This window comes from Rana temporaria, chromosome 1 (genome assembly GCF_905171775.1).
Source record: "Rana temporaria chromosome 1, aRanTem1.1, whole genome shotgun sequence".
Lineage (NCBI taxonomy): Eukaryota > Metazoa > Chordata > Amphibia > Anura > Ranidae > Rana > Rana temporaria.
This window is the reverse complement of record NC_053489.1, coordinates 96,090,066-96,102,334: the sequence shown is the minus strand read 5'-3', so window position 1 is coordinate 96,102,334 and position 12,269 is coordinate 96,090,066. Positions and strand designations below refer to the sequence as shown.

The 12,269-nt window shown below is 41.2% G+C and overlaps 1 protein-coding gene across 3 annotated transcripts in view; it reads right to left on the bottom strand.

Moving 5' to 3' along the window:
* The window catches only part of AP3B1 (adaptor related protein complex 3 subunit beta 1), a 468,642-nt gene that overhangs the window by 187,009 nt on the left and 269,364 nt on the right, over window positions 1–12,269 (bottom strand). For all 3 annotated transcript variants that reach the window (XM_040340812.1, XM_040340820.1, XM_040340803.1), the window contains exons 15-16: window positions 4,467–4,643; window positions 777–963 (exon numbers count right to left, since the gene is read on the bottom strand). In XM_040340812.1, coding sequence (XP_040196746.1) covers window positions 777–963; window positions 4,467–4,643 — 364 coding nt within the window. The remainder of the gene's footprint in view (window positions 1–776; window positions 964–4,466; window positions 4,644–12,269) is intronic.

Below are 12,269 nucleotides of genomic sequence, written 5' to 3'. Positions count from 1 at the left end.
TTGTGTGGGGGCCATATCAACATCCACAGTTTAGAGAAAAAAAAACTGTGCTCTATGAGAAGGGTCCTTTTCCATGAACTAAACCAGGGGTCTCCAAACTTTCCAAACAAAAGGTGTTACCTGTCCTTCAGGCTTTAGGGGGGGGGGGCAGACTGGGGCCAGTGGAATTTGAAAACACCTTGGCATCAGTGGAAGTAAACAGTGCCTTATTGGTTTTAGTGGAAGGAATAGTGCTCCATCTTTGGTGTCAATGAGAGGAATAGTGCCCAATCATTGGTTCTAGTGGGAGGAATAGAGCCTCATTGTTGATATCAGCAGGAGAAATGGTGCTCTATTATTGGTATTTAGGGGAGGAATAGTGCTTCTTCACAGGTGTTAGCGGATAGAATTGTGCCTCAAGGGCCGGATAAATGCAAGCAAAGGGCCACATATGACCCACGGGACGCATTTTGGATACCACTGATCTAAACCTATTACCACCATTTCCTGATAATCCCCCTTAAATAATATTAATAACGTAAAGTTTAAGATGGCGCCACAAGACATTGCTGGTTAATGCATGATGGAATACATAAGATTTAGTTATGGCTGGACACAAACAGATAGATTTTGATCTGTCCAATTAACAAGACTTACCCACTACTGTCTATAGTCTGTCGTCAATAGGATTGTGGAGGCTGATCTTCATTGTTAATAAACTTTGATAACCTAACAATCTGACTATATGTGGCCAGCATTATTAGCATTGAAAAAAGACAGCAGTAAGTTTTATGTACCTTTGAAAGGAGACTCAAGCACAGGAGCTGGCTTCTGGGCTAAAAATATCCTCTTGGCATATTTACTTAAAGCCCCACTCTTCTCATTTGGAACAATAAGCTGCCTTACAAATCGCGTGCGGTCCCGGATATCATAACTCTGATCGTATTTGCCAAGATTTAGTATGTACTGTGTGAGCAATTTAGTCTGTCAAGGGTTAAAGACAACACAAAAGGAATATGGGTTATTTATGATTATTGATCGCCATCAGCAAACATATTTATAGAGGTAATAAAAGTGAATGGTTAAGACAAACAAATGTCAACCCACAGGGAGAAGACATTTCTAAAGCTGTAAATGGTATATCGGAGCCAACGCACATGTCCTTTTCTGAGCCGGGAGGTGAATGCTAACTACAGGCGAGCAGCCATGTGCTAGATTATTAAACTGCCGAAGTGGAAAGAATTCATCATTAAAAAATAATCATATATGGCAAACCCACTGAATGGTCTATGTGAGAATAATGAATGTGGAAATACAACAAAAAACATGGCACTCAAAACCTAATTAAGAAAATATGCAGGGCATCAGAACCTCTGCAGGTCTTATGGGGGCTGGCAAAACGTACCATCCAAGGCCTGTTTCATGAAGAGATAGTGTCCCTGCTCAGCTAAGGTCCATGCACTCGCTCCGCACTCTGTTACTTTGCTCTGAATTACAACCCATTAAAGGAGACCCATGAATCACAGGACTGGATTACTGCAAATTATTTGCAGTGCATTTAGCTGTTACTTTTTCATAAAAGCAAGCTGCTGATGCCCTCTAAAAACTGAGATAAAAGACTGCTTATAGCCTCCAGTAATATTGTTCATTTATTTATTTATGTAAGGTAACAGCTTGTTTTATGGCGGATTTTCCATCATTTCTTAATTTGCCCGTTGAATATGCTACATTAAAAACAAAATTGAGATCATTTTTATAATAGCGTACAGGAAACCAAATTTTACCATTATGTTCTAAATTAGACGCATCTGAAATGCATAAATGTTTGTTAAGAGTAGTCACAACACATTCAGTGGGTAAGTATGTATATGCTGCACAGAACAAGATGCAAACGCCTGGAACAAACAAGTGCAGAGCGTGAAATGTGGTTATTTTAACTAATGAAGCAAATTCATATACTGGCTGTACTGCACGGAGGAAGAAAAATGCGTGTAGCACATTTAAGAATTACAAGTAATCAAGATAAGAGAGGAGAGGTCTCTCAACTGGTAAACCTGATATAATTCCACAATATTAAGGAGATTTTCATATTGTTGTAGGCTTGACATTACATAACTGCCCATTTAGATTGAACAGGCAACCTAATACAATTTTTTTACAGTGGGTATATGTCAGCTATCTGGACCCATAAAAAGTAAGCGTTGCACCAACACCGATATCGGTGCCGATACTAAGCATTTGCACAAGTACTTGTACTTGTGCAAATGAGTTGATACTGAAAACCGATACCTTCAAGTCTGCAGACTGCAACCACAGCCATTAAGGAGAGATACACAGGAGGACGTTGAGTGAGGACATGGCATTAAAAGATGTGACATCTGAACTGCAGAAGCTCTAGCAATTGCTATACCGCTACACCACCAGGGCAAAGGAAGGTCAGCTGGGTGTTCTGTGTAAAAAATAAATACATCCAAGGGCAAGGATTGATTGTATGTATGCTGGCCTACCACTATAGCAGCAGGAAGCAGCACACTAAGAATAAGTATCAGTAATTGGTATCGGCATGTACTTGAAAAAAAGTATCAGTAATCGGTCTTAAACTGATATTGGGGCATCCCTACTAAAAATAATATAATGCAACACGACTTCTTTGAAGTATCAGAAAGAATGTCAATAGCTATAAAAAAAAAAAACAGAGAAGATAGAAAGAAACCATTTCAAGAACCACTTTAGCCAAAACAAGCGTTTGGAAACATGCACAAGTAAAGGGGTGTTAAGATGCCTTAACGGAGTTAATGCTTTACAGACAGAGCCCAAACATTTCCAGAAAACTGTTTAAAGACTGCATTATAATGCGAATGACCCCAACAAAGGTATATATGATCAATCAGCTGTGACACGGGGGGGGGGGGGCCTTAACCATGAAGGGGTGTAGCCTTGACCAAAATATATGGGTGGGTCATATTTAAATTAGGGGGTGCATTAGCTTACTCAGACCTAGGGCAGCACAAAACCCAAATACACCACTGGTTTGTGCTTTTCGTAGGAATAATTTATTTTCTTTTTTTATTAAGGTAGTATTAGTATCTGTCTTTGGGAAGAAAAAAAAAGCAAAATGTGCACAATTGTTTCTGAGCCCTACTGTGGGTAACAACAAACATATACATATGTGGTACCGCTGCAATTGTCGGGAGGAGCAAAATTTGTTTTGGACATCAAGGTAGAGGCAATAAACACAAAGATACATTTCAAAACATAATATTTTTCTACTATTTTGGGAAAGTTTTGCTTTGATAAAATACAAAAATCAGGATTTCATGTTAGGGTACCCTCTTGCAGTAAGCAGATCTATTCTGGTCCATTTCCCTTAACCTTTCAGATACCACGTATTTTTGCTTTGCTTTTTCCTTCAATACCATTTGGACAGTGGGTTTTCCCTGCAGATGGGCCTACTTGCCTTGTTTGAGAACTTTAATTTAAGAACTTTTATTATAAAAAAAATTGATTATGAATTAAAAAAAAAAAAAAAATCAGGTGATATCAATTAACCTTTACCCTCAAATGAAGACCTAATATGTTCTGGAAAAAAAAAAAAGTAAAAATCCACCTGGATACACTATTTTATTTAAATCTGCTAAAAACACTAAACTACTCCCCGACCCCAGATTAACAATTCTGCTGTCTGCTTTGCCCCTCCATCCAGAGTGGGGGCATGCCAATACAGGTGGTGTGTTACTGGCCAGGTCACCAGGTGAAAAAAAGCTGTAAAAAAACGTAATGTAGCCATCACATCTAAAGATTGGCAAGATGCAATATATTACATTTTAGTGGTTGTAAAGACTATAAGTTTATACTGTAATGCATTCTTTGCATTAAGGGTTACGGGTTAAAAAAAAAACTTTAATGTTCCACTTGCCCCTAGCCCCCCTGCTGTACCCAAGAGTATCCCTGCTCCCCCTCCCCACAGGGACTGAGGCAGCAGAGGGAGCCATCGGCTCCTGCTGCGGACAATCAAATCCTGTGAGGAGGAAGTGGGGACAGGGCTGTGCTGCACTGTATGTCAATAGGTGCGCACACAGCAGGCTTGGGATCGAGTCCAGAAGCAAATTCCTACACGGAGAAGAGATGCAGAGAATGCAGGCAGGGGACTCCAGAACAGGAGGATCGGGGCCGCTCTGTGCAAACCGATTGCACAGAGCAGGTAATTATATCAGATTGTTTTTTTGTTTGTTTTTTTAACAAAAGAGAGAACCCTTTACTAATCTCTTTAATACAATTTTAATGCAGAGAATGCATTAAGGAAAAAAGAATTTGCAAAACACTTTAATGCTTCTTGCTAAAAACAGCAACAGTAGCATGAGGGGCATCAACATTGGAAAAAATATTTAATTACAGAGAGTAGATAAGTGTTCTTGATTTCAGTCCCTCAATTGTTCACAACAGAAAAGCATAGGTTATGGTGGCAGACTATACTCAACTGGCTTTACCTGCTTGGAATTGGTTAAGAAAAGCTTAGTGGCAAGGTTTAATATCTGCAGCTTGACAAGGTCATCTTCATTAGTGAAGGTTTTCGCAGTCTTTCGCAGAACATCAGGTGCAATTTTAGGCACTCGCTCACAATATTCTCCAATAAGCCATAGAATGCTGGCTCGTGCCATTGGAACCTGCATACAAAAATGAATAGGAGAAGCATTATTGCGGATATTATTTTTCTATATTTCACAAATGAATATTTGACCACAAACGATATTAATAAAGTGAAAAAAGCATGCCTACTAAAAAGACAGCAGTAAATTAATTACAAGAGTTCTAGTCATAGACTTCTACTATGCTAGAAAAATGGTAAAGCACGATCACAGCGCTTTACTACTGCACAAGAAACACAACAGAGAAAAGGCACTTTGCAAATATGTTTACTATTATGTTCATCTGTAGTTAAAAAAAGTTAAATAATTTAATACATTTTCTATAAATTTTCTATTTTTAATAAACCCTCTATAGGGTTAGATCAATTCGGGCAACTTCCATTTAGGCCTCATGCACACTACACGTTCATTTCTTTTTAATAAAAAACACCAGTAGTTTTGCAGTGAGTTTTTAAATGTTTTTGAACTTTTTTGCAATAGTGTTTTTAAGCTTTTATTAGGGTTTTGAATTTGTCTCCCAATGGATCAAAAACGTCCAAAAACACTGGTGAGCCGCGTTTTTGAGCGTTTATCAGCGTTAGAGAGTTTTTACAGCTGAAAAACGTCTCTCAGAACTTACTAGTTTTGGGGGGGGGGGGGGGTTACTGCTCAAAAACGCCACTGCCCAAAACTGCTTATAACAGCCTATGTGTGCATGAACAGATAGGATAACACGATGAAGAGTTTAATGACTGTATAAAGATTGTGAAGGGTGAGAGGGATTATAGTGGTGCCATTAAACAAGTCATACAGAAAAGTCAAAACAAAATTATAGATATAAATATTTCATTTGTAATAGAAAAATAGAAGATAAAAACAGTAATGATCGACTAAGATTGACATAAGTTGTTATATAATCCCGACATGTTTCGGCAAATCGTTGCCTTCCTCAGGGGTATGAGTCAATCAGTGTGTCTTTATACAATCTAATGGAAGATATACATGCATAATTAATACATTACAGTATAAACAGATGAATGTCTCAAAACATGGCTATATTCTCAAAAGACTCAATGCACACACAATGATCTCAGGTGTGGAGGTTTGTACTGCTTTTTGACGAACTGAGCTGCTGAGTGCAGGGTGAGGGGTTATGACCAGAGGGACCGCCCCCTGGGCAGGGCTGTTCAGCTTTGCTATAGTTGCATGTTTTTAAATATGTAACATGTCTGCCTAGTCCTCTCCCAATTTTGTGGCCTTTTAACCTATAACTGTTTTCCTTTTTTTGGATTTTCTATACTCTAGTGTGCAATATTAGCCCCCTGCAACCGCACTAAGGTTGGAGTGTTGCTGTGTTTGGCACTGCGATTTGCTGCATTTTGGCTCCGCTTCTTGTTTGGACTTGCAGGGTATGTATGACTCCCACTCTGGTCATCTTCATTTGGTCACCTCCACACCTGAGATCATTGTGTGTGCATTGAGTCTTTTGCGAATATAGCCATGTTTTGAGACATTCATCTGTTTATACTGTAATGTATTAACTATGCATGTATATCTTCCATTAGATTGTATAAAGACACACTGATTGACTCATACCCCTGAGGAAGGCAACGATTTGCCGAAACATGTCGGGATTATGTAACAATCTTAGTCGATCATTACTGTTTTTATCTTCTATTTTTCTATTACAAATAAAATATTTATATCTATATATTTGTTTTGACTTTTCTGTATGACTTGTTTTAATGGCACCGCTATAATCCCTCTCACCCTTCACAATCTTATGTATAAAAAAAATGTCTATAGCCAAAAACAGCTGCTGTAAAAACGTCAAAAAACATCCAGTGTGCATGAGGCCAAGTGAAAAGTAATGTAGAAAGAAAAAGAAAACAGACGATAAAGCGCTTTGCTTCCTGAAATCGGATGCAGAAGTACTGCAGCTGAGACAGCCAGGCAACTAGCATTTTCTAAAAAGAAACCAGCAGTAGCAGTTTCAATATTCCTCTCATAACGGGTGTACATTAAAGCTGAAAAAAGAACAATATATAATGCAGTTTTGACTTCTTTAACCACTTGCCGACCATCAAATGACAGCTGGGCGGTGCGGCTCTTGTTCTGGGCAGGCGTCATATGACGTCCTTGCCTTCCCGGGCCACTAGGGGGTGCTTGCACCCGCCGCGTCACTGGAGACCCGATGCATGTGCCAGCGATGTCCGCCGGGCACTGGCGATTGCCCAGTAACAGAGCAGGACCATAGATCTGTGTGTGTAAACACGTCCTTGTACAGAGGAACACCAATCGGTCTCCTCCCCTTGTGAGTCCCCTCCCCCTACAGTTAGAATCACTCCCTAGGTAACATTTAACCCCTTTCCTGCCAGTCACATTTATACAGTAATCAGTGCATTTTTATAGCACGGATCGCTGTATAAATGTGAATGGTGCCAAAAATGTGTCAAAAGAGTCCGATGTGTCCGTTGCAATATCGCAGTCACGATATAAATTGCAGTTTGCCCCTATTACTAGTAAAAAAATAATAAAAATGCTATAAATCTATCCCCTATTTTGTCGGACCCCTTGCACAAACGTACTCACCAGTGAATGAGACGCCCCTTAAATGGTGCTTAAGGCAAGCTTTTGATCCAACCCACGTTGTAAGAACAGCAGGATCCTGGAAACCGAATATGCCCAAGGACGCCACCCCATCTCCTCACACATAGAGGCCTTCCAATATTTTTTGCGCAAACCAATCAATATACGCTCATTGCGATTTTTTTTTACCAAAAATATATAGAATACATATCGGCCTAAACTGAGGGAAAAAAAATTGTTTTAAAAAAAAAATGGATATTATAGCAAAAAGTAAAAAATAGGATTTTTGTAAAAATCCTTTTCTCTGAAGTCCATGGACGGACACAGCTTCCTTAAATCTTGACATTAAGGTTATGTCCCGTCTATTGGGAGAGGACTAGGCAGACATGTTACATATTTAAAAACATGCAACAATAGCAAAGCTGAACAGCCCTGCCCAGAGGGCGGTCCCTCTGGTCATAACCCCTCACCCTGCACTCAGCAGCTCCGTTCGTCAAAAAGCAGTACAAACCTAAAAAGGAGGGGTGGGTGCTGTGTCCATCCATGGACTTCAGAGAAAAGGATTTTACGGTGAGTACAAAAATCCTATTTTCTCTTTCGTCCATGGAAGGACACAGCTTCCTTAAATCTTGACATTAGGGACGTCCCCAAGCAGTGTAAAAAAAAAAAAAAACGAGGGGTGGGAACAGCAATCATACAAACTTCACCCCAAAACAAACGGAGGAGATGCACCTTACACATCCGCCTGCAAAACCTTGCGGCCGAAAACACGCATCTGCAGATGCATGCAACCTTGTAAAACTTGGTTAAAGTGTGAACGGACGACCAGGCTAACACACCTGTGAGACAGACGCCTGATGTCGGAAAGCCCAGGAGGCACCAATTGCCCTGGTCGAATGCGCAGTGACAGGAAAGGGAGACGCCCGTCCTTTTAGGACATAAGCCTAAATCACAATCTGTCTGATCAACCGAAAAATGGTGGCCGACAAGACCGCCAGACCTGTCTTTGGACCAGTCACGACACAAACAGGGCCTCTGACATCTGAAACGGAGCCGTAGCAGACAGACAGACAGATACACCCACAGAGCACGTACCACGTCCAAGGAATGTAATGCAACCTCTTTGGGATGTGACAGCCGAGGACACAAGGATTGAAGTACAATGTCCTCATTTAGATGAAAAGCTGAAACCCCCTGCGGAAGAAAAGAAGGCTGCAGATGTAGCACCGCTTTATCCTAATGGAGGATCAAGTAGGGGGACTTGAAAGACAAGGCCGAAACCCTCCTGACTGATGTAATAGCCACCAGAAAGGCAACTTTCTGAGAGAGTGTCAAAAGAGGAATCTCTCCGATGTTCTCCAAAGGAGGTTTCTGAAGTACCGAGAGCACCAGATTCAAATCCAACGGAAGTAGTGGTGGTCGAACCGGAGGAGCCACATGTCGGACCCATTGCACAAACGTACTCACCAGTGAATGAGACGCCCCTTAAATGGTGCTTAAGGCAAGCTTTTGATCCAACACACGTTGTAAGAACAGCAGGATCCTGGAAACCGAATATGCCCAAGGACGCCACCCCATCTCCTCACACATAGAGGCATTCCATGTGCGATGATAGATCTTTCGAGAAGACTTCTGTGCCCTCAGCATGGTGGAAATTACTGAATCCGACAGTCCTCAGTCCCTTAGTACCTGACTTTCAACAGCCATGCCGTTAAATCCAGCGACTGTAAAGCAGAATAAAGTATAGGCCCCTGCAACAGAAGGTCCTCTCGCATCAGCAGCCGCCAAGGGACATCCACCACCAGGCGCACTAGGTCGCCGTACCAGGGACTCCGAGGCCAATCTGGGGCAATAAGAATCACTGGAATACCCTCGGTCTCCACTCTGCGGAGCAGACGCTTAGGGATCTTCGGACCTGGCCATAAACCTCAATACCTCCCGATTGAATCGAGAAGCCAGGAGAGCCGGCACGCTTCGTTCTGCCCACCGCAGGATGCGAGCGACCTCCGATGCTGCAGCCAAGCTTCTTGTTCCTCCTTGATGGTTGACATATGGCACCACAGATGGCGTTCTCCGACTGGATCCTGACTGGATGTCCCTGCAGCCTCTGTGACCATGTGGAGAGGCACTGCCTGATCGCCCGAAGTTCTAGCACATAGATCGGCAGGTGGGATTCTTCCTGTGTCCAGCGACCCTGTGTCGAATGAACACCCCAGCCGATCAGGCTGGCGTCCGTCGTGATTATCGTCCAGTGAAATGGAAGGAACGACTTTCCGGACCGAAGGGCCGGAGATCTCAGCCACAAAACCAGTGAAGTCCTGACTAGTTTGCTCACCCAGATTTGACAATCCAGGGACAATGGAGACTTGTCCCACTTGGACAGGATCTCCTTCTGCAAGACTCGAGTGTGGAATTGAGCATACGGTACCGTCTCGAAAGAGGCCATCATGAGACCCAGGACTTGCATGCAAAAGCGCAGCGACGACCACCTGCGGGATGCCAACAGCTTCACTGCCACCTGAAGAGTCTGCAATTTTTCCAAAGGGAGAAAAACTCTCGCCTCTGAGGAGTCCAGAACCAAGCCCAGGTATTCCAGGCGCTGAGTCTGCACCGACTTCTGGAGGTTCAGTACCCAACCAAATTCCTGAAGGGTCTGACTGGCATAGCCACATTCTCCTCTAATTCTGAGTCTGAAGCTGCTCTCAGAAGGAGGTCGTCCAGTGTCAGTTAGTGAAAGACTGCCTGCTGCACTATTGCAGTCCCTTCAAGTGGTTGTACACCCTGCTCCAAGCAATACATTTATGGGAGAGTGCTTCTGCACATGGGGATTACAGGTATTCCTTGCTTTTTTTATTTAAAAAAAAAAAAAAAAGAAGACATTAATTTTTTTCTTTTAACAGGAGAGATTCCTGTATTCTCTGCTTTTATTTGAACAAAAGACATGTTTTAAAAAAAAAAATTATGAATACATACACAATTACAAATTATCCATTCAAGCAAAGGGCATGCTTTGCTCTTTGCTGGTATATGCGAAAAGATATGTTTGTTTCCTAATCCACACAAATCTTACATTTAATAGTCAGAAGCTGTCTTCTGGACACAACAGAAAAAACAGGATTAAAAAAAAAAAAAAAAAGAGAAAATACATTTCAAGAGATTAAAGAAAACGGCTATATTTTCCTTTAAAGCTACAAATATAAGACGGTTTCAATCACATAAACGTAACTCCAATCAATACCAATTTTTAAGACGTATTGGGGTAAACACATATCAATATAAAATTTACAACTAGAATCGCATTGCCATTACTAAGAGCGAAGGAGTAGGGGATGCTCTGAAAGATACTTATGTAATGAACATATAATATCCTTAGAAAGAAGCACTTATTTTCTGTTTAAGCTAATTCAAAACAACATAGGCCTTTCCATTACAGAAGTAGAGAACATCCACTTCTAGCTTTAGAAAGTCCAAGGTTTGCAGTAAAAGGAAATGCTTTGGCTAGATTACTTCCATTATTTGACGGTATTACGCTGGCGAGGAGCCAGTAGTCGGTTAAGGCTCCACACTGCGACACAAGCATTTAACCAGTGGTTAAGTGCACTTTCTTAAGGTGGGTGCATCAACAGTATCCAGCGATATTTCTGTACGATGGAAAGCAGAGCTGCCCCATCACGCTTCTACATGTGCTCACAGAAGTGGATATAAAAAGGAAATAGTACAAATTATGTACTGCAAAAAGAACCACTTAACGAACAATGTGGACCTCACAAGCTTTCCTTTACACCAGAATGCATGCCACTAAAAGCACCACTCACCTCCATTTAATCGCCTTGAAAGAAGAATGAGCAGTAGCAAATTAGAGTAAATAGCTGGGATATAAACAGACATTGCTGAGATTGGATACAGAACAGAAACATTAACAAAATGGCCTGTGGATTTTAAATAAGTTTGTTCAAAAGTATAAACACAACCTGATAGTTACCTGGTTAATCAACCATATTGGTTGCAAAGTACTATTAGGATGTGCATTTTTATTATCGACCTTTTTTAAATTTAGTTTAAGAAAATATATATTCTTTTACCTGCCTCTGATAAATATTTAGTTTTTTCAGATTTCCTAAATGTATTGCATGTAAAAAAGGGAAGATAAAGTAATTTTCCTTCTTTTTTGTTTTTTTAATACATACATGGAAAAAAGCTCACCTTAATTTAAAGCGTAACTCCATTTTTGTTGAGGAAAGAAAAAACATTCCCCTCTGGGTGATCAATGTACAATACAATGATTTTAACAAACCTTGTTGTAGATTCCTACCTTTTCTTATTCTGAAGAAATCCCAGTATGCTTGTCTGTGTCCATGTGGAAAGTATATCTAATGGGAGTGGTTTCATAATTATCAACCAGCTGTGCAGCTGCAGGGCTCTAAAGAGGAAAATTGCTCGGTCTGCATCTCTTTAGCCTAGGTTCACACTGACACGTCAGTCTCACCTTTGGGGGTGATTTCAGAGACATCTGTGTGGGTTGCTTCGCAGATGTCTGCACACAATTGCACCCTGAAGTCTCCAAAAGTAGTAGTAGTAGTAGTAGATTCAGACAGTGCCATTGCTGGCATGCCAAATCGCTGCAATGTGAACCTAGGCCGAGATGGGATTTCCTATTGGAAGGATCTTACCAAAAATTGTATTTTTGTTGCAGGGGATGCCAGAAATATGACTTGTATATTATTGCAGATTACTGGGAAAATCAATGAGCCAATCAAACAAGCAGAAAATCATGTTTCTGAGGGGCGTACAGAACACCTCCAGGTAGCCATTTGCATTGCATTTTACAAAAAATTACAGCGCTGCAGATGATTTTTAACAACGTTCAATTAAAATATGTCTCATGCTGCAATTGAATATGCTAGGTCAGCGCTCTCAGCCAATGGCAGAGATCGCTGACCAAAGTGTTCAGAACACAACAACTCAGCAGGGGAGATCGCTTTACCAACATCGGACTGTCCGGTCCGGTTGGAGCCACTGTACTAACCGTCCAATGTTAGTACATCAGCTCCAACCGGAGTGGTCAGTTTTTTTTGT